The 27,238-nt window shown below is 40.7% G+C and overlaps 1 protein-coding gene across 3 annotated transcripts in view; it reads right to left on the reverse strand.

The window, feature by feature from the left end:
* LOC126470565 (uncharacterized) overlaps positions 1-27,238 on the reverse strand; it is a 271,605-nt gene that overhangs the window by 20,257 nt on the left and 224,110 nt on the right. For all 3 annotated transcript variants that reach the window (XM_050098506.1, XM_050098504.1, XM_050098505.1), the window contains 2 exons: positions 15,362-15,448; positions 1,633-1,726 (listed from right to left, as the gene is read on the reverse strand). In XM_050098506.1, the coding sequence (XP_049954463.1) occupies positions 1,633-1,726; positions 15,362-15,448 (181 nt within the window). The remainder of the gene's footprint in view (positions 1-1,632; positions 1,727-15,361; positions 15,449-27,238) is intronic.

Raw genomic sequence — 27,238 nt, forward strand, 5'->3', positions numbered from 1 at the left:
TACTGAGTCGAGGGCACCATCAGAATTGATGATCAGCTGAGAGTGTCCTGTGATGGGAGGCGGCACCACGGGATATGTTTGATACGTAGCACTGGGGCCATGGCATTGATTAGCATGGATACAGGCACTCTCACCTTCCTACTAACTTCAAACCCAATGTGCTTCTTTCTCCTTGCATGACTGGATGAAGCCTGTCTGCACATCCTGCTGAGGGAGTTCACAAAGTGTGCACTGAAAACAATTTTTTTTCAGATGTGTGCTCTGCAACCAACCAAAATTTGGAATCCTCAGCCAAGCGAGGGTTGAACCTACACTACCAGTTCTTCGAATGAGCCCTGAGTCAACATATGCATTAGACAAGATTGTATCTAAACAATACAGCAAGTTGTGTCCACGAGTTTACAAAGACGGAAAGCCACGAAAGGAATCTCACAACCCAGACTACTTTCTTTCCTATGAGCATGCACCACACCATCCCCTCATCTACTTCCATTTTTGTATGCGTGCACAGGAAGGCAATAATATCTTCGTTGATTGTACGTAACTGAAAGTATTTTACAGTGACTAAGACCCACAACAGCATCATAAGATTAGCCAGTAAAGAGAGAAATGATGCAAAGAGTCACCCCAAATGGCCCAGACGTGTACCCGTACAGTCCCCCACTTGCCCTCTGGCCACCGGCATCATACTGTTCCCATTGATGGCTAATAGCTCAACAGTAACATGCGCGACTCCCACAGGCTGACAGCCAAAGGCATGCTTGTCAGTGTTCTAATGATGCTATTTTATGTCTAATTCTAAAGCTCTATAATCAGCCTTGTTTTACCCAAAAGCAATCAGATTGATAGCTGTTGGCATGCTACAACAGCAATTTTTGGTTTACATTCAAAACAAAACAATATACCATATGCAAACTTATCACATTCTAGTACACCTGGTTAGAAATTACTGGATTCAATTAGTTCATAAACTGCCCTAAAAGAACATGCCTTTGTCATCACATTGAGTCAGTAAAGAAAGCAATACTTGCATTTGGACAGATGTAAATGTAAACCACACCAAATACTCTTCACAGCTCCTTGCTGGTCACATTGCATCACAAACGCATAGAATCATAGCACAACAACAAACCAGGAAAGCAGGGCCAGACTGCAGCAGTAGGTGTGCAAGCCATTCCATGTCTACAATAACAAACCTCAGCCAGGCCGAGCCAAGCTCAACCAGAACTTTCCGTACATTATTAACTTGTATTCTGTCCTCAAATCCTCAGTGCCCCTCTACACTTTTAAAGGTTCAAGACACAATGTGTGGGATCAGTTCATGAACCTTTCCAGTATCTTATCTTCACAGCTTGCCAAGATAAATCGTGGTAACCCATTTATGAGGTTTTCTCAGCAAAAGCTGACTGACAGTTTGCTACTGTATCCTCCTTGTACCCAGCACCAAATCACTAGTACAGGATGAACTTCTAATAAAGCTTATGTAATGGTGGAACGGTGATTTAAACCTAGCAGTTTGACTGCTTTACAAGAAATAATGTTAATTCAATTAGTCAACTGCTATAAACAAAATAAATAGTATTTAAATGTGAGAGAGACTACATGTTAATCCACTGAAATTGGACTTGTTACCTGTATGTTTAATGACAGTTGGGCTTGATCGAGGAACTATTTTCCTTTTACATTTCTCTGCAACATGGTTTGCTGATGCTGATTTACTTAAATCCTGGAAAAGAAATGCTTTAATCAGCTAATACAGCATTTCTGGCCATATTTTGACTTCAGTACACATTCAGGTTCTTTCCATTATTACATTTGTTTATATTATTCTTAAGTTTCTAATATATCTTGCTGCTGAATCATGAAGATTCAGGAGACCAAAAGTATGTATAATATTTTTCCAAAACATAGACATGAGGAGCAGCAATGGTATGTTCAGACAATGATGATAAAATGTTTACCATTCCATTGACAGCAAGATGACTGGAAACAGATTACTACCACAGAAGATACAAGAATAGAGAACAGAAGCAGCTATAGTGTTACAGTAGGAATCATGTGGCATTTGTGTGAAGTAATTTAAGGAAACTGTACAATAGTAAATCAGGACTGTCAGATAGGTATTTGATTCCTGCTTCTCCTGAGTATGAATTTATTGTTTATGAATTGCTGCCCCTCCTTGCTCAGTAATAAAGCTGATTTTTACTTCTGGCAATGTTCTGTATCCGAAAAAATACCAAACAGCACTAAGTTTTCACTTTACATAACAGATGGATCTTCTCCCCCCCTCCTCTTCCTCCACAACCAAAATGCAAAGTGTTAAGCGAACAGGTTTTCTGATTGAAGGAGGGCGATGGTATACTAGCTTCAAGAGCACCAATCTCGTAAATCAAAGTGGTGCATACAATCCTCAAGATGAGTGCTTTAAAAAACACAAGGAATGGAAAGAGGGGCAAATTATTTGCTAAATTTATGGAAGAAATGTGTGTTAAAGTAACCCGAAATGCAAGTTCAAGTGAAAAATAAGATAAATGAAAAATTCCAAAGAGAATAATTTTGGTTAAGGCCAATACAGTGGCACGCACTAACAACATGAACGTACTCAGCCTTGAGGCACTTGGAACAACAGTTTTCATTTTATGACAATGTGTATGGCATGCACTTTGGAAACCAGCATGAATTTAGGTATTACAGACTAGAAAATGATCAGGTAGCAAATGTTAGAGCTTTGAACTAAAACAAAACACAGGGATATCTAAACATCAAAATACCATGTTCAGCAATTTGTACAGCAAACATGTGAAAAGAGGATTTCATTATGATCTAAAAGTAATTCTTTTTTGTATTATTTCACAGATCAATAAATAATGGAAGATCTAAATGGAAGATATGAAAATGCAGATGCTTCCCAATTATTTTATTCTATACAAAGCTGAAACTACAAAAGATTATACCACTAAGTCCCATCTTCAATGGGGTCATTACAGCTGGTGTAAGACAAAAGCATATATATGAGCATTTCCACTTAGAATGAGTAGTAGTTCATGTTGGTAAATTGCACACTGAACCTGTATCGGGTATATGTCAAGTGGCATAAATCTTAAAAAAAGTAAATTACAACCTGAAACTTATGAATGTTTTGAGTTGTTATTTTAGGTACGGTGTTGCAGTGGAACATTTTGATATCAGTAATCAAACCTATTAAAGGAAATGTTGGAGTAAAACTTTTACTGCTGTTTAATACTAACAGAATATGATGTGCTAATTATATTGAGCCTTAGCCTTTGAAATTAAGTGCCCAGAGAGGTGGCAGATTAGTAATACCCTGGACTTTCATTCAGGCGAATGGCAGTTCAAATTTCGCCAAGGCGTAAGACCTCTTCTAATAACGGCATTGTTGAACAAGATTTTAAACCCTTATCTTTCTTCCTTCTAAAAGGAGTTAAAGGTTTATGTACAAAATGACCACTGCAAGGCTTTGAAGGCTGAACTATTAATTATTTGATCTCATTCGGGCTCTACATTATTGTTGGAAGTATGTTTCATTGTGTTTATAATACATTCGGGTTGACATATGCTAGTGCATGTAGGTATAACCTGTAACACTTCCAGATGCAAAGTAGAGCATGTTAATGCTACACAAAATATCTACAAATAATTTCATACTGTACTAGCACAAAAGACATGTAATATGGAAAGAATATTAATTATAAACCCCATGGAAAAACCACTGGTTGCAATGTTTAGAATCTCAGGTGGAAACATCAGTCTTTGAATCATCTGCAACATTATCACGAGGAGGAGTACGGCTTTCTGTCGCGTATTGTCACAGGTGACAAAGCATCGTGTCACCATTTTGAACAGGAAAGTGAGCATCAGAGCAAGCAGTGGAAACATGCAACTACATCATCCCCACAGCAAGCTAGTTCTAGTAAAGTCACGATGTCCTCCTTTTTCGTCCACAAGGGCCCACCACTTGTGAAATTCCTGGAACGGGGAATCACCATCAACGCCCAGCGCTATCAAGCCACTTTACAGAACCTTAGATGAGCCATCAAGTCAAAACTCCGAGGCATGTTGTCCAATGGTGTTATCCTCCTGCATGATAATGCTTGTCCACGCATGGCCAATGCAGTGAAGACAACATTGCAGCAGTTTCGGTGGGGAATGCTAGAACATCCACTGTACAGTACCGAACTTTCACCGTGTGACTTTCATGTGTTTGGACCTCTAAAACAAGCTATTTGCGGACATCTATTCGCAACGGACGATGAAGTATGTGACTGGGTCCAGGTCTGGATCCAACAGCAGCCTACTAGCTTCTTCAAGGATGGAATCGACCGGCTAGTGCTGCAATGGGATAAATGGGCCCACAGTTTTGGCAACTATTTTTGAGTATGTGCACTGTGTATAGCTACACATTTTAATTAATGAAATCGTTACCATTACTTTACACTAGTGACCGGGTTCTTGAATGCCCCTTATATTTATCCTGGTTACATTTCGGTTCGTTATTGTTTTGGTGGCCAGCATTATCAGTGTTATTGCTTATTTGGATTTGGTTGCTGAGTACCTTCTTTTCCATTGCAATGACTCTTTGTATGTGAAAGTTTTCTTGCAATGTCAGGAGCTTTTCGTTGTGATTATTCACTCTGATAATTGTCACACAACCCAACAGTGATGATCAACACAATACAAAAAATTGAACACATCACAACAAGAACACTGCAATATGCACAGAACATGACAAAGTGCAACACACCCACCATCATAAATTTCATTCAAAATTAATAAATCTCATGGATACAGAATTCACAGAGAAAGAAACACAGCTATTAGAGAAACGGCTCAAACACATCATCAGTACAAAAATATATAACCACTACATAGAAAACCTGATTGTAGATACAGAAAACATCCTGACAGAGGAAGAAAAAAAAAAGGAAACAACCCTATAAATATTGGGCTAACACAATGACTAGTGAAGAAATAAATAAATAAACAACATAATCACCATGTCAAAGAAAGAGTAAAACAGAGAACTTCAAACAGAAGAAAACACCACCAAGAAATTAAAAGAAAAACTACAAGCTAAGATCATCATAGTCACAAGAGCTGATAGAGGGAACAGCACAGTATTGATCAATAAAGAATAATATATAGAAAAGGTTAAGATTTCATCTCCTCTAACAATTTCACAAAACTGAAATCTGATCCAGCAGCACACTTCCAGACATACATAAAAAAACAACCTCAAAGACATCAGACATATACTCACAGATAAGTAAAAACAACACATCACACAGAAGAACCCCAAAAGCACCAACACTCAGAAGCCAACCCAAGGTCCACAAACCCTATATCCCATTGAGGGCTGTTATTAATTTCATGAATGCACCATTATACCATGTGGCAAAACACATACACAAAATCATAATGCAACATTATGAAATGAAAAACAGCAGAACAATGAAAAACACAAATGAACTCATAACACAAATAAAAGACTTACATATCTCACAAACAGCGTCACTCATCTCTCTTGACATGAAGAACATGTACACCTCAATACGCACTGCAGGCACAATAAAACTAATTGAAGAAAAGATACTGACATACAACAGACTACCCACAGACAATATTAATGAAATAACTAAAACCCTCAAAGCAATCACATCCCAATATTACTTCCAATTTGAAAAGGAATTTTACTTAAAATTAGATTCATATTCATCAGCCACATAGAAAACATGATCTTTGATACAGTCATCACAAAGAAAGGATACAAAATTGTTTACTGGTATAGATATGTAGACCCCATGATCTGTATGGTAGATGAACCAACAGAGAAAACTGATAAACTTCATACAGATATAAACAACATACATAAAAATAATCAATTCATCATGGATAAAGAAATACAAAAGAAAATACATTTCTTGGATATAACAATAAAGAGAAACAATAAATACACATTTGACATCTTCAGAATAGTGTAAATTCGCGTAGTCGTTTGTCTACTGTTTTGTTTTGAACGGCCAGTGTCGGTTGGTCGCAGTCAGTGTGCTCCCTGCCGCCGTTGGATAAGCAGCTGCAGCAGCAAGTCGTATACTCCTAGCTCACTCATTTGTTACATAGTTTAATTCTTAATTTCTTTGCGTGTTTTTGGTAATTGCATTGTTTAATTAATAAATTTCGGGCGTATTATAGTATTTGAGAGTTGTAGCATCGCGTTTTAGTACCTGAATAGTGTAAATTCGCGTAGTCGTTTGTCTACTGTTTTGTTTTGAACGGCCAGTGTCGGTTGGTCGCAGTCAGTGTGCTCCCTGCCGCCGTTGGATAAGCAGCTGCAGCAGCAAGTCGTATACTCCTAGCTCACTCATTTGTTACATAGTTTAATTCTTAATTTCTTTGCGTGTTTTTGGTACTTGCATTGTTTAATTCATAAATTTCGGGCGTATTATAGTATTAGAGAGTGTAGCATCGTGTTTTAGTACCTGAATAGTGTAATTTCGCTTAGTCTCCTTCTGCCGCCGAGCAGTGTCAGCAGTGCGCAAGTAGCAGCATTACTGCATTTACTAGGCAATCTTGTATTTTAATAACCGTTTAAATTTTGTCGATTTGTTTGCGCTCTCTGTAGATCAGTTCAGACGTTCTTTGCAAAACAGTTTTTAGCATGGATAGGGACTGCAACTGCTGTGTTCGGATGCAGGCTGAGTTGGCATCCCTTCGCTCCCAGCTTCAGGCAGTGATGGCTTTGGTCACACAGCTTGAGGCTGTTGCCAATGGGCATCACTGTGGGGGTCCGGATGGGGGTTTGTCGGGGACGGCCAGCTCGTCCCACGCATCCCCTGATCGGACTAAGACTGTGGTTGCCCGGGATACTGCCCGCATTGAGGCTGATCCCTCACCTGTGGTAGAGTGGGAGGTCGTTTCAAGGTGTGGCAGGGGGCGAAAGACATTCCGGAGGGCTGAACGGAAAGCCTCTCCAGTTTGTCTGACGAACCGGTTTCAGGCTCTGTCTCAGGCTGATACTGATCTTCGGCCTGACATGGCTGCTTGTCCTGTTCCAGAGGTTGCCCCTCAGTCTGCAAGATCCGGGCAGTCGCAGAGGGTGGGCTTACTGGTAGTTGGGAGCTCCAACGTCAGGCGCGTAATGGGGCCCCTTAGGGAAATGGCAGCAAGAGAGGGGAAGAAAACCAATGTGCACTCCGTGTGCATACCGGGGGGAGTCATTCCAGATGTGGAAAGTGTCCTTCCGGATGCCATGAAGGGTACAGGGTGCACCCATCTGCAGGTGGTCGCTCATGTCGGCACCAATGATGTGTGTCGCTATGGATCGGAGGAAATCCTCTCTGGCTTCCGGGGCTATCTGATTTGGTGAAGACTGCCAGTCTCGCTAGCGGGATGAAAGCAGAGCTCACCATCTGCAGCATCGTCGACAGGACTGACTGCGGACCTTTGGTACAGAGCCGAGTGGAGGGTCTGAATCAGAGGCTGATACGGTTCTGCGACCGTGTGAGCTGCAGATTCCTCGACTTGCGCCATAGGGTGGTGGGGTTTCGGGTTCCGCTGGATAGGTCAGGAGTCCACTACACGCAACAAGCGGCTACACGGGTAGCAGGGGTTGTGTGGCGTGGGCTGGGCAGTTTTTTAGGTTAGATGGCCTTGGGCAAGTACAGAAAGGGCAACAGCCTCAACGGGTGCGAGGGAAAGTCAGGACATGCGGGGACCAAGCAGCAATCGGTATTGTAATTGTCAACTGTCGAAGCTGCGTTGGTAAAGTACCGGAACTTCAAGCGCTGATAGAAAGCACCGAAGCTGAAATCGTTATAGGTACAGAAAGCTGGCTTAAGCCAGAGATAAATTCTGCCGAAATTTTTACAAAGGTACAGACGGTGTTTAGAAAGGATAGATTGCATGCAACCGGTGGTGGAGTGTTCGTCGCTGTTAGCAGTAGTTTATCCTGTAGTGAAGTAGAAGTGGATAGTTCCTGTGAATTATTATGGGTGGAGGTTACACTAAACAACCGAACTAGGTTAATAATTGGCTCCTTTTACCGACCTCCCGACTCAGCAGCATTAGTGGCAGAACAACTGAGAGAAAATTTGGAATACATTTCACATAAATTTTCTCAGCATGTTATAGTCTTAGGTGGAGATTTCAATTTACCAGATATAGACTGGGACACTCAGATGTTTAGGACAGGTGGTAGGAACAGAGCATCGAGTGACATTATACTGAGTGCACTATCCGAAAATTACCTCGAGCAATTAAACAGAGAACCGACTCGTGCAGATAACATATTGGACCTACTGATAACAAACAGACCCGAACTTTTCGACTCTGTATGTACAGAACAGGGAATCAGTGATCATAAGGCCGTTGCAGCATCCCTGAATATGGAAGTTAATAGGAATATAAAAAAAAGGGAGGAAGGTTTATCTGTTTAGCAAGAGTAATAGAAGGCAGATTTCAGACTACCTAACAGATCCAAACGAAAATTTCTGTTCCGACACTGACAATGTTGAGTGTTTATGGAAAAAGTTCAAGGCAATTGTAAAATGCGTTTTAGACAGGTACGTGCCGAGTAAAACTGTGAGGGACGGGAAAAACCCACCGTGGTACAACAACAAAGTTAGGAAACTACTGCGAAAGCAAAGAGAGCTCCACTCCAAGTTTAAACGCAGCCAAAACCTCTCAGACAAACAGAAGCTAAACGATGTCAAAGTTAGCGTAAGGAGGGCTATGCGTGAAGCGTTCATTGAATTCGAAAGTAAAATTCTATATACCGACTTGACAGAAAATCCTAGGAAGTTCTGGTCTTACGTTAAATCAGTAAGTGGCTCGAAACAGCATATCCAGACACTACGGGATGATGATGGCATTGAAACAGAGGATGACACGCGTAAAGCTGAAATACTAAACACCTTTTTCCAAAGCTGTTTCACAGAGGAAGACCGCACTGCAGTTCCTTCTCTAAATCCTCGCACAAACGAAAAAATGGCTGACATCGAAATAAGTGTCCAAGGAATAGAAAAGCAACTGGAATCACTCAATAGAGGAAAGTCCACTGGACCTGACGGGATACCAATTCGATTCTACACAGAGTACGCGAAAGAACTTGCCCCCCTTCTAACAGCCGTGTACCGCAAGTCTCTAGAGGAATGGAGGGTTCCAAATGATTGGAAAAGAGCACAGATAGTCCCAGTCTTCAAGAAGGGTCGTCGAGCAGATGCGCAAAACTATAGATCTATATCTCTTACGTCGATCTCTTGTAGAATTTTAGAACATGTTTTTTGCTCGCGTATCATGTCATTTCTGGAAACCCAGAATCTACTATGTAGGAATCAACATGGATTCCGGAAACAGCGATCGTGTGAGACCCAACTCGCCTTATTTGTTCATGAGACCCAGAAAATATTAGATACAGGCTCCCAGGTAGATGCTATTTTTCTTGACTTCCGGAAGGCGTTCGATACAGTTCCGCACTGTCGCCTGATAAACAAAGTAAGAGCCTACGGAATATCAGACCAGCTGTGTGGCTGGATTGAAGAGTTTTTAGCAAACAGAACACAGCATGTTGTTATCAACGGAGAGACGTCTACAGACGTTAAAGTAACCTCTGGCGTGCCACAGGGGAGTGTTATGGGACCATTGCTTTTCACAATATATATAAATGACTTAGTAGATAGTGTCGGAAGTTCCATGCGGCTTTTCGCGGATGATGCTGTAGTATACAGAGAAGTTGCTGCATTAGAAAACTGTAGCGAAATACAGGAAGATCTGCAGCAGATAGGCACTTGGTGCAGGGAGTGGCAACTGACCCTTAACATAGACAAATGTAATGTATTGCGAATACATAGAAAGAAGGATCCTTTATTGTATGATTATATGATAGCGGAACAAACACTGGTAGCAGTTACTTCTGTAAAATATCTGGGAGTATGCGTACGGAACGATTTGAAGTGGAATGATCATATAAAATTAATTGTTGGTAAGGCGGGTACCAGGTTGAGATTCATTGGGAGAGTGCTTAGAAAATGTAGTCCGTCAACAAAGGAGGTGGCTTACAAAACACTCGTTCGACCTATACTTGAGTATTGCTCATCAGTGTGGGATCCGTACCAGGTCGGGTTGACGGAGGAGATAGAGAAGATCCAAAGAAGAGCGGCGCGTTTCGTCACCGGGTTATTTGGTAACCGTGATAGCGTTACGGAGATGTTTAATAAACTCAAGTGGCAGACTCTGCAAGAGAGGCGCTCTGCATCGCGGTGTAGCTTGCTCGCCAGGTTTCGAGAGGGTGCGTTTCTGGATGAGGTATCGAATATATTGCTTCCCCCTACTTATACTTCCCGAGGAGATCACGAATGTAAAATTAGAGAGATTAGAGCGCGCACGGAGGCTTTCAGGCAGTCGTTCTTCCCGCGAACCATACGCGACTGGAACAGGAAAGGGAGGTAATGACAGTGGCACGTAAAGTGCCCTCCGCCACACACCGTTGGGTGGCTTGCGGAGTATCAATGTAGATGTAGATGTAGATGTAATTATACGTGGTTTATCCAACCATCCACAAAATCAAAAATTAGCACTCCTACCACACACGTTACACCGACTAAATAACAACCGACTCAGCAAAGAAAACTATGAAAAAGAATTACAAACAGTCAACCCATAGCCACAAACAATGGTTACAACACCCATATAGTACAATAACGAAACCAAAAAATTAAAATCCAGCTAAAGAAAAATCAAAACAAGCAGAGAACACAAACACCAAAGAACCCCACAGACACTACAGCACACACGGAAACACAAAACAATAACACTCATGACACGAATAACAGAAAAAATGGTACAGTATTACATACAAACAGAAAGCAACACACAAGATAGCAAATATACTAAAGAAACAGGGATTACACATAGCTTACAGAACAAGAAACAAACTCCAATCACATTTAAAAACAACAGACAAACCAGATAAATACCAAGGAGCTGGTACATACCAGCTAGAGTGCCAAGAATGCAAAACAGTATATCTGGGGATGACAAGCAGGAATTTCAAATTTAGATGTAAAGAACATATAAGAAGTTGGAACTATGAAAATAGCCTTTCTACCTTCGCCAAACACCTGATAAAACATGGACATGAACCATCCAACATGTAATGTGACATGAAAGTTATCAGAGTGAATAATCACAACAAAGAGCTCCTGACATCGCAAGAAAACTTTAACAAAGAGCCATTGCAATGGAAAAGAAGGTACTCAACAACCAAATCCATACAGGGTGCTACAAAAGGGTACGGCCAAACTTTCAGGAAACATTCCTTACACACAAAGAAAGAAAATATGTTATGTGGACATGTGTCCGGAAATGCTTACTTCCAATGTTAGAGCTCATTTTATTACTTCTCTTCAAATCACATTAATCATGGAATGGAAACACACAGCAACAGAACGTACCAGCGTGACTTCAAACACTTTGTTACAGGAAATGTTCAAAATGTTCTCCATTAGCGAGGATACATGCATCCACCCTCTGTCGCATGGAATCCCTGATGCGCTGATGCAGCCGTGGAGAATGGCGTATTGTATCAGAGCCGTCCACAATACGAGCACGAAGAGTCTCTAAATTTGGTACTGGGGTTGCGTAGACAAGAGCTTTCAAATGCCCCCATAAATGAAAGTCAAGAGGGTTGAGGTCAGGAGAGCGTGGAGGCCATGGAATTGGTCCGCCTCTACCAATCCATCGGTCACCGAATCTGTTGTTGAGACGCGTACGAACACTTCGACTGAAATGTGCAGGAGCTCCATCGTGCATGAACCACATGTTGTGTCGTACTTGTAAAGGCACATGTTCTAGCAGCACAGGTGGAGTATCCCGTATGAAATCACGATAACATGCTCCATTGAGCGTAGGTGGAAGAACATGGGGCCCAATCAAGACATCACCAACAATGCCTGCCCAAACGTTCACAGAAAATCTGTGTTGATGACGTGACTGCACTACTGCGTGCGGATTCTCGTCAGCCCACACATGTTGATTGTGAAAATTTAAAATTTTTTCACGTTGGAATGAAGCCTCATCTGTAAAGAGAACATTTGCACTGAAATGAGGATTGGCACATTGTTGGATGAACCATTCGCAGAAGTGTACCCGTGGAGGCCAATCAGCTGCTTATAGTGCCCCCACACGCTGTACATGGTACGGAAACAACTGGTTCTCCCGTAGCACTCTCCATACAGTGACGTGGTCAATGTTACCTTGTACAGCAGCAACTTCTCTGACGCTGACATTAGGGTTATCGTCAACTGCACGAAGAATTGCCTCGTCTATTGCAGGTGTCCTCGTCGTTCTAGGTCTTCCCCAGTCGCGAGTCATAGGCTGGAATGTTCCGTGCTCCCTAAGACGCCGATCAATTGCTTCGAACGTCTTCCTGTCGGGACACCTTCGTTCTGGAAATCTGTCTCGATACAAACGTACCGCACCACAGCTATTGCCCCATGCTAATCCATACATCAAATGGGCATCTGCCAACTCTGCATTTGTAAACATTGCACTGACTGCAAAACCATGTTTGTGATGAACAATAACCTGTTGATGCTACATACTGATGTGCTTGATGCTAGTACTGTACAGCAATGAGTTGCATGTCAAAACAAGCACCGAAGTCAACATTACCTTCCTTCAATTGGGCCAACTGGTGGTGAATCGAGGAAGTACAGTACATACTGACGAAACTAAAATGAGCTCTAACATGGAAATTAAGCATTTCCGGACACATGTCCACATAACATCTTTTCTTTATTTGTGTGTGAGGAATGTATCCTGAAAGTTTGGCCGTACCTTTTTGTAACACCCACTTCCCCCCCCCACACACACACACACAAAAAAAAATCAAAAAACAAATTAAAAGTATCAAGCCACAACACAACACAACACAAATGACAGACAAACACACAGCAACAGTTGGCAATGCTACACACCGAAAACACACATGTTGATCACAAAAAATTGAAAGTGCAAGTAATATATGCAATGTGATGAATGTGGGTGAAGGAATGCCAGGAATCAGCCAGCTAGAGTATGGAAACTAACAAATACATCTCCAGGAGCGCACACAAGTTAACAGTGTTGGAAATCATAAGTAACACCGAACGATAAGTTCACATAACAAACTTTGTGCTACAAAAGTTGATTTTAAAATACAAACAGGAGAATGACATGACAAAATATAATATAGCAGCATATTATATCCACCACATAATACGTTCATTGTATGTCTAAAAGGAAACATGTATTACAGGCCACTGATGATGTTTCCCAAATAAAAGAAGTGAAACACATATGGCAACTAAACGAACTGCCTCAAGTAGTTGCATAGACAATACATACATCCATGAATTTAAAGCAACTAAGGGAAACATGGAAAACAGAAAAAATTGCGATAATTTGTATGTGTTGAACAATAACATTGTCTAGTAGAGATTTAACTTTTTACTTGATGTTCATAGATTTATCAATTGAAAAAAATCAGAGTTTCACCCATTGTCATTTATCACCAATGCAAGTCTCAGATAATCAATTTCCATTGAAAGATATTAAATAGCCACAGCAAAGCAAGACATCTCTGCAGAACTGACATGAGCAGCCATACAATTGATTCACTGACAACAGTTTCTTGTGCCATGCTGCCTTGGTCTGATTTCGATTCCTTTTACTTTTCACCTCCTTTTCGGTTCCCTTCTCTTTCCTCACCATTACTCACCGTGAGCTGTCCAGTTGCTCAGTGCACAGGAATGAGTGCAACCCAGCTCGCACAAGCAGATATGTTACCGTGCCTAATAAGGTGTAGGAAAACAGCTTCCAATCATCTTGCAATGGCTCAAATACAGGTTCTGTATCATTTTCATGGGAATACTAAACCATTCTTCATGCAAAATAGTGGCAAGTTTAGGTAACGATGCAGGTGGATAGCCATCGTGCACCCTTCTCTACAAAGAAGACCACAAAGTCTCAATAATAAAGAGATAGGATGACTGAGATGGCTACATGAGATGCAGTAATTCATCCTTGTGCTCACAAAACCAATCCTGGACAATGTGAGCTATGTGAACAGAAGTCCTGTCATCTTGAAACACATCACCACCACCAGGGAACAACTAATATTTTACCAAGGGATGGTCCTGAACAGCCAAAATGGTCACATAATCCTTGGCAATTCTGCAAAATTCCACAGTAAGCATGGGGATCTTGGGATACCAAAATATGGCTGCCCAAATCATTGAACCTCTGGCATGTTTCTCTCCTGGGACGTAAACTCAACCAGAAGTTGGAAACAGTCTGAAACAAGACCCATGCAATTAAATAACTTTCTCACATTACTCAATACTCCAGATTTTATGGTTCTGGCACCAATTTTCCCATTACAGGCTTTTGCATTACTGATATGTGATTTCAGAATTACAGATCGCTCTGAAATTCCCAGCTTATGAAGCTCTCTTCATGTTGTTTTGGTGCTGGCAGGATTCGTGAGTGTGGCATCGAGTTCTGCAGTGACTTTTTCAGCTGCTGTCCTCTTGTTCTGGCACCAGCAATGTATTGAGGACATAGCACAGGACCTGTTCTTGGTCAAATATGACAGTGCGAACTGCAGGCTCCACTAGTATCAGTATTTATGTTCAAGCATGCATTTCTCATAATGTTTCCATATTTTTGTCCAACCCTTGTACAGCCTGTGTTCCGAAATGTTACAAGATTTACTATGTTCCAAAAAGTCACATACACAGATCTATTCTCTAAATAAGAAACTCTGCCATCACCAGCATATATTCTTAAGGAATGGGTGAAACATCAGTGAAATTTCTGCTTACTGGCACTCTCACTTGTGGTAACACATTGTTTCACACAAGGGAAGTATTCACATCTTTTTGAGGTCTATTTGTAATGTTTCCACTTAAAGTCGAAGGAATCTTATCCTCCTCTGTACTGTAGTAAGTGGGCTACTTTTTGTCTATCACGTTCCATCTGCCTTGTAATAAATATTCCTAAGAGACAGAGCATTAAGTAACAAAAGATGTTCCTTTCATCACAATTTAATTTGCACTTTAATTTGGTTCAAAAGTATTTATAAGCTCTAAAACACACTCAAACTGTCATATCTTGATTTATCATCCCAAAGATGCTAACAGTTTCTAACTATATGAAAACTTAATTTCTTCCAAGTGTCCATTTAAGATAATGAAACATCAGAGGCATCAAATTTGCATTTAATGGAGAGTCATAGCAGAATCTAAAGGGGGGAGGGGGTAAGTCCGTGGGACAAGGGTGGCAGGATGAAGAGAAACTAACTTACCAGTTTAGCAGCTGATGAACTTGTGTAAGTAACTGGAGGAAGGATTATTTTCTTGGACTTGCAGGGAGTACTGCAATCTTGTGATACCTGAAATAGAAACAACAGCTATTTACTCAAATAATTACTTATAATAATGAGGACAATAAATTTTTGACAATATAATACAATAGGATAGATAAAAAATCTACTCACCAAGCAGCACGGCAGAACACACACATAAAAGGAGGTTATAATTAGGCAAGCTTTCAGAGCCAGTGTCTCCTCCTTCAAGCAGAAGGATTGAAGGGAAGGAAGAGTGGTGAGGGGAAAGGACTGGAGAGATCTAGGAAAAGGGTAGATTTCAGGAAAGTCACCCAGAACCAAGGTCAGGAGAGACTTACTGGATGGGATGAGAGGGAAAGACTGATTGTTGGTGTCTGCACTGGACAAGATTTGAAACCCCAGGTTTTTCAAATCTTGTCTGGTAAGTCTCCTCTGACCCATGGTTCTGGGTGACTTTCCTGAAATCTACCCATTTTCCTAGACCTCTGCAGTCCTCTTCCGTCACCCTTCTTCCTTCCCCTTCAAGCCTTCTGCCTGAAGGAGCCAGTGGCTCCGAAAGCTTGCCTAATTATAACCTCCTTTTGTGTGTGTGTTCTGCTGCTGCTTGGTCAAATAATTACTTAGCTATTTCACCTGTTTGGCAATTAATATCTATGCATTTTTATCCAAAAATACTGTAGCAACAGAAAAATTAGAGGATACAGATGCACACTGCAGGGAAGTTCTTCACCTCAGTGAAAGACATACACTTTCATTCTCCTTCACAACATGTTACTGATGTGACACCATATTTGTCTAATCTTGCTCAACATGGCAAAACAGAAGAATTCTTGGATCTTTTAGAATTGAGATATAGAAAATACCAAACCTGAACATCATATTGCTTTGGAGTGACTTCAAAGGTTAAATAGGTAGAGAAAACAAATTTAGGAACACAGAAGAGCATTACCCTACCCACAAAAGAACCAATAAAAGTAGTACGAAACTGATCAGCCAAAGTCAAAATTCTCATGTGAAGCTAATTTTGACCTCCTTCACGAAGCTCCCAAGAACAGCCAAATCATGGATATCTCCAAACCCAATGTTGGGAGAATTTCAGTTAGATCATGTAGCTGACTCTCAAAAAAGTTCTAAAGAAATTATGAATGTGAGTGTGAATGTTATAAGGAATGGTGAATTTGATTCTGACCTCAATCCCTCTAAAATTAAGGTTAAACTCTTAATATAATACCAACATACATATAATAACAAAATAATAAAGCCAAAAATATCAAGACAAATTTCAAATAGCTAAAGGTGACAAATGGCCAGATTATCTAAGGAAATTAATACTGCACAGAAAACATTTGGGCCACTCAAAAATAAAATATGGTGGAATGACACACATGAATAAGCTTTAAATGAGAGGACCTAATATGGGAAAAATTAGTATTTTCAAGAAAAATGAACAGACAGACCAATTTAAATAGCAAAGAAAGGCAACAGCAAATATGATTAGAAGAACTAAGAGAGTTTTTGAAAAGAGGATACTTGCTGAAATTGAGGAAAACTTTTCAAAAAATAATATCAATCATTTTTATAAGACATTTAAGGATAGACTGAAAAGATACCAAACCCCAAGTTTCCATAAATGAAAATGGCAGACTTGGCCTAAGTAACAATGAAAACTGTAAAAATCAGTAAAATATTTTTACCAGTTTCTTAAATGTCCAGGACCAACCCACAACCTGAAATTTTCAAACACTCATGAAAATCTAGAAGATTATGATTTACCTCCAACAATAAAAGAAACTAAAGAAGTAATTAAAACCTTAAAAATAAATGAAGCTTGTGGAGAAGACTATGTGTTACAGTAGAAATTTTCTCTACCAAAAATAAAAAATGAGGAAGTATTAATCTTTGAGGAAATCTGAAAAACAGAAAAAATTACTGTTGAGTGGAAAGTAGCCTTAATACATCCACTGCATAATAAAGGCAATAAACAAGAATATTAACTACTGCAATGAAATTTATATGATACCAGTTGTACATAAAATATTCTCCGAATTTTATTAGGCAGAATATAAACAACAATGGACAGGCGAATATCACGGTAGTTTTAGGATGGGCAGATGACGTCTGCAACAAATGTTTAACCTGAATGGAATCATTTTTCACAGATTACTGAATAAAAAAGGTATTGTAGCAATGTCTGCTGATTTCAAAAGACCTCTGAGTCTATTGACAGACAGACTACAGATAAAACAATATGAGAATTTGGTGCAAAGTCTAAATTAACAGATCTAATTTATGAAACACCTACAGACACAGTATTTAAAGTCAAATTTGTGTAACAAACATCTCACCCTTTGAAATAAACACAGGTGCACAGCAAGGTGATAGTCTATCCTCGATTCTTTTTTGTTCCAAGATAGAAAAAAAAAAGTGAGAATTTGGAAGAAAAACTAAATGAAATGTGATTTCACCAATACGGTTGAGAACAGGAAACAAAAATACTGGAATAAATTTTCTTGCATTTGCAGATGACTGCTACACTGTCTGAAAATGTGACATCTGCAGTACCACAAATTAATCTTTTAAAAGAAAAATCTGGTAGGACTCACTTAAGAATTTCTGCAGAAAAACATTTTCTTACATACATTAAAAATGAACTGAAATTTCTGGAAAGATATTGGCCAACTTGAAAAAATTAAAAAAAAAATTAAATATCTAGAAGAGATATTACAGGAAAATGGTCGGAAATAGATGCTATGGAGGAAAGGATACACAAAATGGGAAGGGCATATGGTATAATTAAAAACGTTTACAGCAAAAAAGTCATTACAATACAGCAGTGAAGCCAAAATATCTGTATGCAAGCGAATGTCAAGCATTAAAGTATAATTTAGATAGATTAAAAAACCTAAAAAGTCTATGGGAGGTTGGAAATTATGTAGTGATGATGAAATTTATCAAAATGTAGAAAACATAGCAGAATTAATTGTGGTAACCCACGGTTACCACCTTGATCGCACTGGCACCTTACCCACTGTTAAGTTAGCAGGATGTGAGGCACTGACCTGTCACACATTATTCAAGTAGCCCGTGCTGGCGCACGGCGGATAACTTTGGCCACCATGAGACAGCATACTCAGACAGTGAGTGCTGTCAACTGTGCATCAAGAGCAGCTTGCACAGCTGCCACCCAGTATCATCACATGGAAATGTCACATCATTTTATGAAACTCCAGAGTGGAGTGATTTCATTCTCATTCCGTAATGGTTTAGGCTCTTGTCAACTTCACTCTGCTCACTGATCACTATATGGCTTTTTGGCATTGACTCCGCTATGTAAAAGGATGATGTACAGAATCTGTTCTCAGTGCCAGCATTACAGTGATTGAATTCTTAGTGAAATTCTTACTATCGTTTCTTACAACACAAATGGCAACAAGTAAAGTTCATTCTTAACATGTTTCTTGCAACAGGCGCATCCTCGGAGGTCGTCCTACAGAGTTTACTACAGCAGCTATTTAACAACCACAGTATTTGGAAATGCAATAACAGAAACACACAGTCATGCTGGACTGGGGTTCGATGGGCCAGTTAATGAGGATTCAAATTTTGCTGGCCTACCCAGCTATATTCCCCGCCTCTGACAAAGACCGGGGAATCATATAAAAAACACGTAGGGCAACACTTTGTGGCCTTCAAAGCAAGATGCCAACTCAATTAAAGCTCTCTCTCTGTCATGGATCTACCCAAACATGAATCACTTGTTAGGGAAATCAGCCCCCCCTCCCCCCAGGAACCTTCATCTTTCGTTTGACAAAATGTGTCACTTACAATTATTGCAAACATACATACCCATGTGATTTTCATGAGAGTGAAGTATTATCATCACAAGTGTCTTTTGTTACTGCTCAATCTCAAGAACCTTATGCATACACAATGGTTCGGAATGCTATCATGCCAAAAGGCGTTACAGTTTGAAGATCCCTCTTTAGAAAAGTACTCAAGATGGCCCAAGCATTTGAAGTTCCCTGTGCCTTGGGCCATCAATTAGATTCTTGGGCAGACATAGCCACCGTCCACTCGGACAGCAATTGGTGTATTCACATACACCTCCAAAAGCAGAGATCGCAGCAGGGAATGTGCCTGGCCGCCATGCTCCACATAAACACGGCCATGGCGAAAAAGTTCCGGCAAGCTCCTACCCTCGTTTTGTTCAACACAACTGGGCCACTTGTCCACAGAATTTGGCATTATGTCGTTTATGTCATAAGAAAAGTCTTATTGTGACAGTTCTGGCATTGCTACAACCAGTCGCCAGGGTTCCACCCACTGGCATCAGCCCGCAGCAATGCTATCACTGACTGGTCATTTTCGGTGTTCTTCTCAAGTGCAGGCTGACAGGGAGCTCTTTGCCGCACAGACAGCATCAACCGGTGGCCCCACAGAGGACATGGATGTTGCCTTGCTGAGCGCCAAGTACTGTCCCATGCTACAGTAAAGGGACACTGGGGTGGCACCAGCCTATAGTCATCTCAACAAAAGGAGAGGACTGTGGTAACTCGCTGTTACTACCTCAATTGCACTTGCACCTCACAGCCTGTTAAGTCAGCAAGACACGAGGCACTGGCTCATCACATGTTATTCAAGTAGCCACCCTGGTGCACAGCAGCTAAGCTCGACCATCAGGAGGCTGCACATTCAGACATCAGACAGCTGTGCACCAAGAGCGCCTTGAACAGTTGCCACCCAGTGTCACTATGTGGAAACATCATGTGTCATTCTATATAACCTTAGAGCAGAATGGCTTCATTCTCAATCTGTAATGCTTTATGCTCTTGTTAACTTCACTCCTCTCACAGAACACTGTATGTCTTATTGGCACAGACTAGGCCACGTTATAAGGCAATGTATGAACATGTTCTGGTGTCAGTATTAAAGTGGCTGCATTATTATTGGCATTCTTAGTATTGTGTGTTACAACAATAATGAATGTTATTTTTTGGACATTTATATTAAATGTCAGACAGTAGTTAACCAAAAAGATCTTCAAATATTTGGGGATACGAAGTCGCCAACAAGTTGGATCCACGAAGTGAAAAATGATTTAGAAAAAAATAATGCAAATGAAACAGCTGACAGAAGTGTTTAGGGAAAAAGTTATTGAATACGGAAGGATTTGAAGGTAGGAGAATGGGAAAAAACTGGTCTGAAGTGGTCAAAATACTGGAAGAAAGAACATAGTGAACAGATGAAAGGGTCCTGGAAGAAATTAAGGAACTAAAATTGACATGTGGTCTGTAGTTGGCCCATATACAAGGTGAAGAAAAAAGTCACACTTGGCAGTCAGCATGCAATTATTCATCCCAATTCAAGACTTATCTATCAAAACCTAGTCTCACCAACAGGTTTAACAGATTTAAAAAATGAGGTTCTTACAATGCTGTAACTGCCTGCAGTGGGCTAAGAATAGGTAGCACGAACTCTGTCCTGTGCCGGAGTAGCCCCATTAGCTCAGCGAGATGAGGCAATGTCATGGGCAATGATACGCAGATGCGCCAATGTCTGAGTTGTGTTCACACTGAGCTTTCACCCCCCTCCTCCTCCTCCCACAATACAGGATCTTATGTATTTCTTCTGTTACTGTTACCTTTATTTAAACATTAAGAAATAACATGTCCTACTTACAGACATAAATGACCACTTCGTTTTATCTGTGACACAAATAAAGCCAATAGAAAATAATAGCAGATACAGTAACACTGTCTGTATCCAAAGACGTACAAAAAACACTAGATTGGAAATTATGCTACATGCAATAATTCCATTCTGTACATTTTGACGCCCAGGCTTATCTTCACAGAGCCAGTACATATACATGCGAGCAACATTCACTATACACAAGATGTTCAAAGCGACCACCTTGTATTTGCAAACACTTCGTCACTCACTGGATCATACTTTGCTGGACCCTACGCAACACACCTGCATCCACCACTGCCAAAGCAGCAGACACACAAGCTATTAGGTCATGTACATCCATGGGTGGAATACTATAAACTTGTTCCGGTAAGTGTCCCCACAAACAAAAATCTGGTGGATTGTGAAGGTCTGGGGAACACACAGCCCAGAACATTGGACCACCACGACCAATCCATTTCCCTGGAAACACTTCATTTAAATAGCTATGCACAGTCATTTTGAAGTGTGGCAGTGCACCACCATGCTGAAACCATAGCTGTCACCGAACACCAAGTGGAACATTTTCTAATGCATCTGGCAAAGCATTCAAAGAAACAGACGATACAGGCGTGTATTAAACTTGTCTGGGAATACGTCAGGGCCCAAAAGCACTACTCCCGTAATTCCAGTTCACAGGTCTGTGCCAAAGTTTCAACGATGGGTTGAGTTCTGACCAATAATGTCTGTTGAGTAGGTTGAACATACCTTCACTAGTGAAAGTAGATTCGTCAGTACTTCTCATGTTAGTTATGGAATGTTCGTATACGTAATGATATGGATGCAGTTCTTCATCTTGCACCACTTCAACAACCAGTCTTTGAGATACCTTTAAGTGCCTTGCAATAACACAGGTACTTTACTGAAATGACTGGGGGACAGTTTCAAGAATCACATTCTCTGTTTGTGGAGTACGTCTAGTCCTTGGATGACCTCTGTCGATCACTTGTGGGCAAATGTTACCAGTTTCCCATACGTGTAGCTTCAGGTGGCAGAAAACACTCTTAGTGGGCTGGTGCCTTTGAGGGTAATGCAGCATACACACAAGCAGCAGCGCCGGCCGCGCCGGCCGTGCGGTTCTGGCGCTGCAGTCCGGAACCGCGGGACTGCTACAGTCGCAGGTTCGAATCCTGCCTCGGGCATGGGTGTGTGTGATGTCCTTAGGTTAGTTAGGTTTAAGTAGTTCTAAGTTCTAGGGGACTTATGACCTAAGATGTTGAGTCCCATAGTGCTCAGAGCCCTTTGAACCATTTTTGAACAAGCAGCAGCAGCAACAGCAACAGCAACAGCTTGGTTATCTTATGCACCTAGCACCAAAAGCATATTGACATATTCATCATTTATGTACTCCATCAGAAGCTGTCCAGCATGAACTTGACATAACCAGTTATGGTTGTGCACCGAGTGTTAGTACACACATGCCTGTAGTTTAATGGATCCCATTGTCATGTGACAAAATGATGCGCTTATAAATGATGAGAACTAGGGAATGGACATCTAAAAAAATAAAAAGGAACCTGACGAGGATTCAAACCAAAGCTCCATAGTGTGTGTGTGTGTTTGATATCCCAGCAGTCTATTCAGTGAGATACAACTGCTGGTATGGTACAGCAGATGATACACGTTCCTCTGCATATTCCGCTGTGCTACACAATGTGACAATGTTGCCAGCTCCTCGCTTTCATACCCTGGTTTTCAAAATGAACCCAATCTGATTTTGTCAGATAAACTTTTGTCTGGACTCTGCATGATGAATCACAGGCTGACCTCCAAGGGCAGCATTTTTTCTTTACCCTGTATATAAAGGGGAGAAAGGGTGTGTGTGCATGCATGCTGATAGGAAGTTTAATAACACTATGTTCAAAGTAACAATTGGCAACCATCCAAATCTTCCCACTTACGCATATTCAAATAAATGAAAATTTGCAGATATGAATGTTACTATTATTTTTTTATTAACTGTGTCCTTCTGCAAAAGAATTGGGTTTATTTTCAACATATCAACTTATTAACAGCAAAGCAAATAAGAGAAGTTGTGTTAAAAATAAAAAAGAAAGAAAGAATGAAAGAAAGTGGAGATATGGGAAAATGTAACAAGAAAGGGGCATAACAACAGTATTTCTGATAGTTCTGTTATTGTTGAGCTAAATAACAGATTTAGTCTGTTACCTGTTGAAAGGGTAGGAACCTCGTACAGCTCTAAGTTAATAGGGTGGAGAAGACCATTAATTTAGTATCCGATAGTGAAGTGGAAGTGGTGAGTCATCAAGGAGGGGAAAAACTTGCTAGTTTTTTGAGAAATCTTTTTTTGAGCTAGTTTAAAATAATTATAAAAGTAGGTTGATGTGGGGTAGTGTCGGGTGAGGTGTGTATAGATAGTGTGTAGCGGGAGGCAGGGAGAGGGATTGGGACTCGGATTGGGTGGCTAGCAGCTCAGAGGGAAGCAACCAGTTTGCTGGTTAGGAATGTGGGAGGGTAGGGTGGCAGGTAAATGGGCTTGGCATGTGATGCATGGTTGTCTGAGCTAGTGGGGAGTGGCACAAGCTGAAGGTAATGTTGGGACAGGAACTGGGAGGGGGTGATAGGACAGAGGAAGAGGAAACTGTTGGGTGCAGGGTACAGGGACAGTGGGTTACGGGAGATTGAGGCCAGAACAACTATGAGAGTGTAGGACATGTTATAAAGGTAACTCTCATCTGTATAGTTCAGAGAAGTTGGTGATGGAGGTAAGGATTTGGATGGCTGTCAAGGCCTCTGTCTCCAGTAACCTACTGTCCCACATCCTCCACCCAATAGTTTCCCTTCCTTCAGTCCTATCATCCCCTCCCAATTCACATCCCCATGTCACCTTTAGAGTGTGCCGCTCACCACCGGCTCTGACAATCTTACATCATATGTCCAGTCCATGTACCTGCCATCCTTCCCTTCCTCATTCCTAGCCAGCAAACCGGCTGCCTCCTTCTGAGTTGCTAGGCAGTCACCCACACTCCCTCTCCCTGTCTCCCTTCCTATATCCACATCACCTGACACTACTACCACCACCACAACCTAATCTACCTGCCTAAATGCAGCAGTGGCATTGTTTGTCCAGCTGGCACCATGAAGGGCAAAGACATGTGCCTGTGTGTGTGTGTGTGTGTGTGTGTGTGTGTGTGTGTGTGTTTCTTTGTGTATTTTACCTTAGCCTGAAGGAGGATTACTCTAAAAGCTAGCAAGTTCTCTTTCTTTCTGTGAGGGGCTATTGACAACAACGCCTTTTTTGTGAGTGGTCGCCTTTAATTCAAAATTATTTACATTTTGTGCAGATTTTGATCTTAATTTTCTGTAAGATTCAGATAAAAGAAACTATTCTGAAATATTATTTAACACTTGTAGCATGTTCTGTTGTTAATTTTCCCATCACAATTACACAGGAAAGCAGTACACTAATAGACAATATTTTCATAGGTGAACACTTAATTAATTTTATAAATGTTTGTCCATCAGTAAATGGCTTTCCTGACCATGATGCACAACTACCTACACCAAATACCTGAATACAATAAAGTGGTATTGTGGGACACAAAATAGTCAATGAACAGAAAACAAAGTGTCAAAGCAGCCTTAGACTAAGCTGATAGCAGGAATGCATATAATGTGACATGTCTTTTCTAAATTTAACATATATACAGGGTGTTTGGGGAGTAAAGGTCAATATTTTAAACAGTGATAGTGCATGCAATTCTAAACAAAAAAATGTTATATGAACATAGGTCAACAAATGCTTCGTTAGGGAGATATAGGTATTGAAAGAAACTTTAATTCTACAAAATTGATGTGTGCAACATGAACGTATACGCAGTACAACTGGACCGTAACACATGCCATGTTTATGTTACACAACCTAACACATATTATGGTCACGTGACGTACGTAGTACAATAACTCATTGTTTGCACAGTTGTGCCATGTAAGCCGCATTGTGTAGTGTACTGGCAACTGATCAGTTAGCTGTGTAGTGTATGGTGTTAACTGTGTTTGGACAAGTGCTGCCAACAATGTTACACATGTACAGTAATGAGGAATACGCAGATAAGGTATACGTTTAAGGCTTCTGCGATGGTAGTGCTACCAGTGCAAGAGAAGAATACCACAGGCACTTTCCGACTCGACGATTACCTGATTGCAGGGTGTTTACCAAAGTGTTTATCACTTTTCGTGCAACAGGCTCTCTTCCAAGTATACATTTTTCTTCCAAGTATACATTTTTCTTCCAAGTGTGCACGCCAACAAGCTTTGCAAGAACAGGAAGAAATTATCTCAAGTGTTGAGCAAAGTCTCAGTACGAGCATACAAAGAATGTCACTGCGTATGAATTTCCTCACAGACATGTGTACGGGAAATATTACCAGCAGAAAACCTGTATCCATTTCACATACAGCATGTCCAAAATCTCCACATTGGCGACAATGCCCAACAATTTCAATTCTGTCACTGGCTAATTGAGAATCGTCATTTGCTTTCATATATACTATTCACTAACAAAGCCCAGGAAAGAACAACACACGCAATTATTATTGATGGTCATGGGAAAATACACATGCTTCAGTGGATAGCTATTTCCAAGTTTGTTTCACCATAAATGTTTGGTGCGGCATGATTGGTAACCTTTTAATAGGTCCATATATTATCAATCAGTAATTGACGGGAAAGAGGTACCTGCCCTTTTTTGGAAAATTCATTTGTGGAACTATTGGAAGATGTTCCTTTAGCCAAGCGAACTGGAATGTACTTTCAACATGATGGTGCCCCTCCACATGTTACTTTACGTGTGAGGGACCGTCTCAACTGCAACTATCCTATTCGCTGGATTGGCCATGGCTGTGCTATTAACTGGCCTCCAAGATCACCTGACCTTAGACCTTTAGATTTCTGTTTATGGGGTGCACAGAGTGAAGGTAAATACACAAGATGAACTGCTTGGTCACATCATGGACACTGCTGAATTGATTAGGAACCAACCACAGGCAACTGAACAAGCAAAACAACATGTTATCGCTAGAGTGCAAAATTGCATTGACGTTTATGGTAGGATATTCGAACCTGTTCTGTGAACTGTCCATCTGTACGATAAGTATTATATCTTTTTCAACTGAATACATGTCGTAATACATTATTTACTAAATGCAAAGTAAATAAACATTATGTAAAATGTGTAACATAGTTGTAATTCTCTGTAACATTGTTTTCAAGAAAATCACGTTACCGTCCAGTTGAATTGCGTATACGTTCACGCTGCTCACATCAATTTTGCAGAATTAAAGTTCCTTTCAATACCCATACCTCCCTCACGAAGCATTTGTGGACCTATGACCATGTAACATTTTTTTTTTTTTTTCAGAATTACTTATACTATCACTGTGTAAAATACTGACCTTTCTTCCCCAAACACCAAACATCAATTTCTCAAGAAAGTACATTATAGGACTAATATTTTCTATTTTGAGTCATCAGTCCTCCAACTTGTTTGATGCAGCAAACCGAGACTTCCTCTCCTGTGCAAAACTCTCCACCTCAGAGAATCAGAACAGCACTTAAACACAACATTCTGAACTATTTGTTGGATATGTTGCTATCTCTGTCTTCTTCTACAATTTGTATCCTCTATAGCTCACTCAAGTACCAGTGAAGTTGTTTCCTGACGTCTTAACGTATGTCCTACCATCCTTTATCTCCTTCCTCTCAGTGTTTTCCACATATGTCTCTTCAGCATTTTTGCAAAGATACTCCCCATTTCTTATCTTGTTGTTGTTGTTGTTGTTGTTGTCTTCAGTCCTGAGACTGGTTTGATGCAGCTCTTCATGCTACTCTATCCTGTGCAAGCCTCTTCATCTCCCAGTACCTACTGGAGCCTACATCCTTCTGAATCTGCTTAGTTGGTCTCCCTCTGCAGTTTTTACCCTCCACGCTGCCCTCCAGTACCAAATTGGTGATCCCTTGATGCCCCAGAACATGTCCTACCAACCGATCCCTTCTTCTATTCAAGTTTTGCGACAAACTCCTCTTCTCCCCAATTCTATTCAATACCTCCTCATTAGTTATGTGATCTACCAATCTAATCTTCAG

The sequence above is a fragment of the Schistocerca serialis genome, chromosome 3 (genome assembly GCF_023864345.2).
Source record: "Schistocerca serialis cubense isolate TAMUIC-IGC-003099 chromosome 3, iqSchSeri2.2, whole genome shotgun sequence".
Classification (NCBI taxonomy): Eukaryota; Metazoa; Arthropoda; class Insecta; order Orthoptera; family Acrididae; genus Schistocerca; species Schistocerca serialis.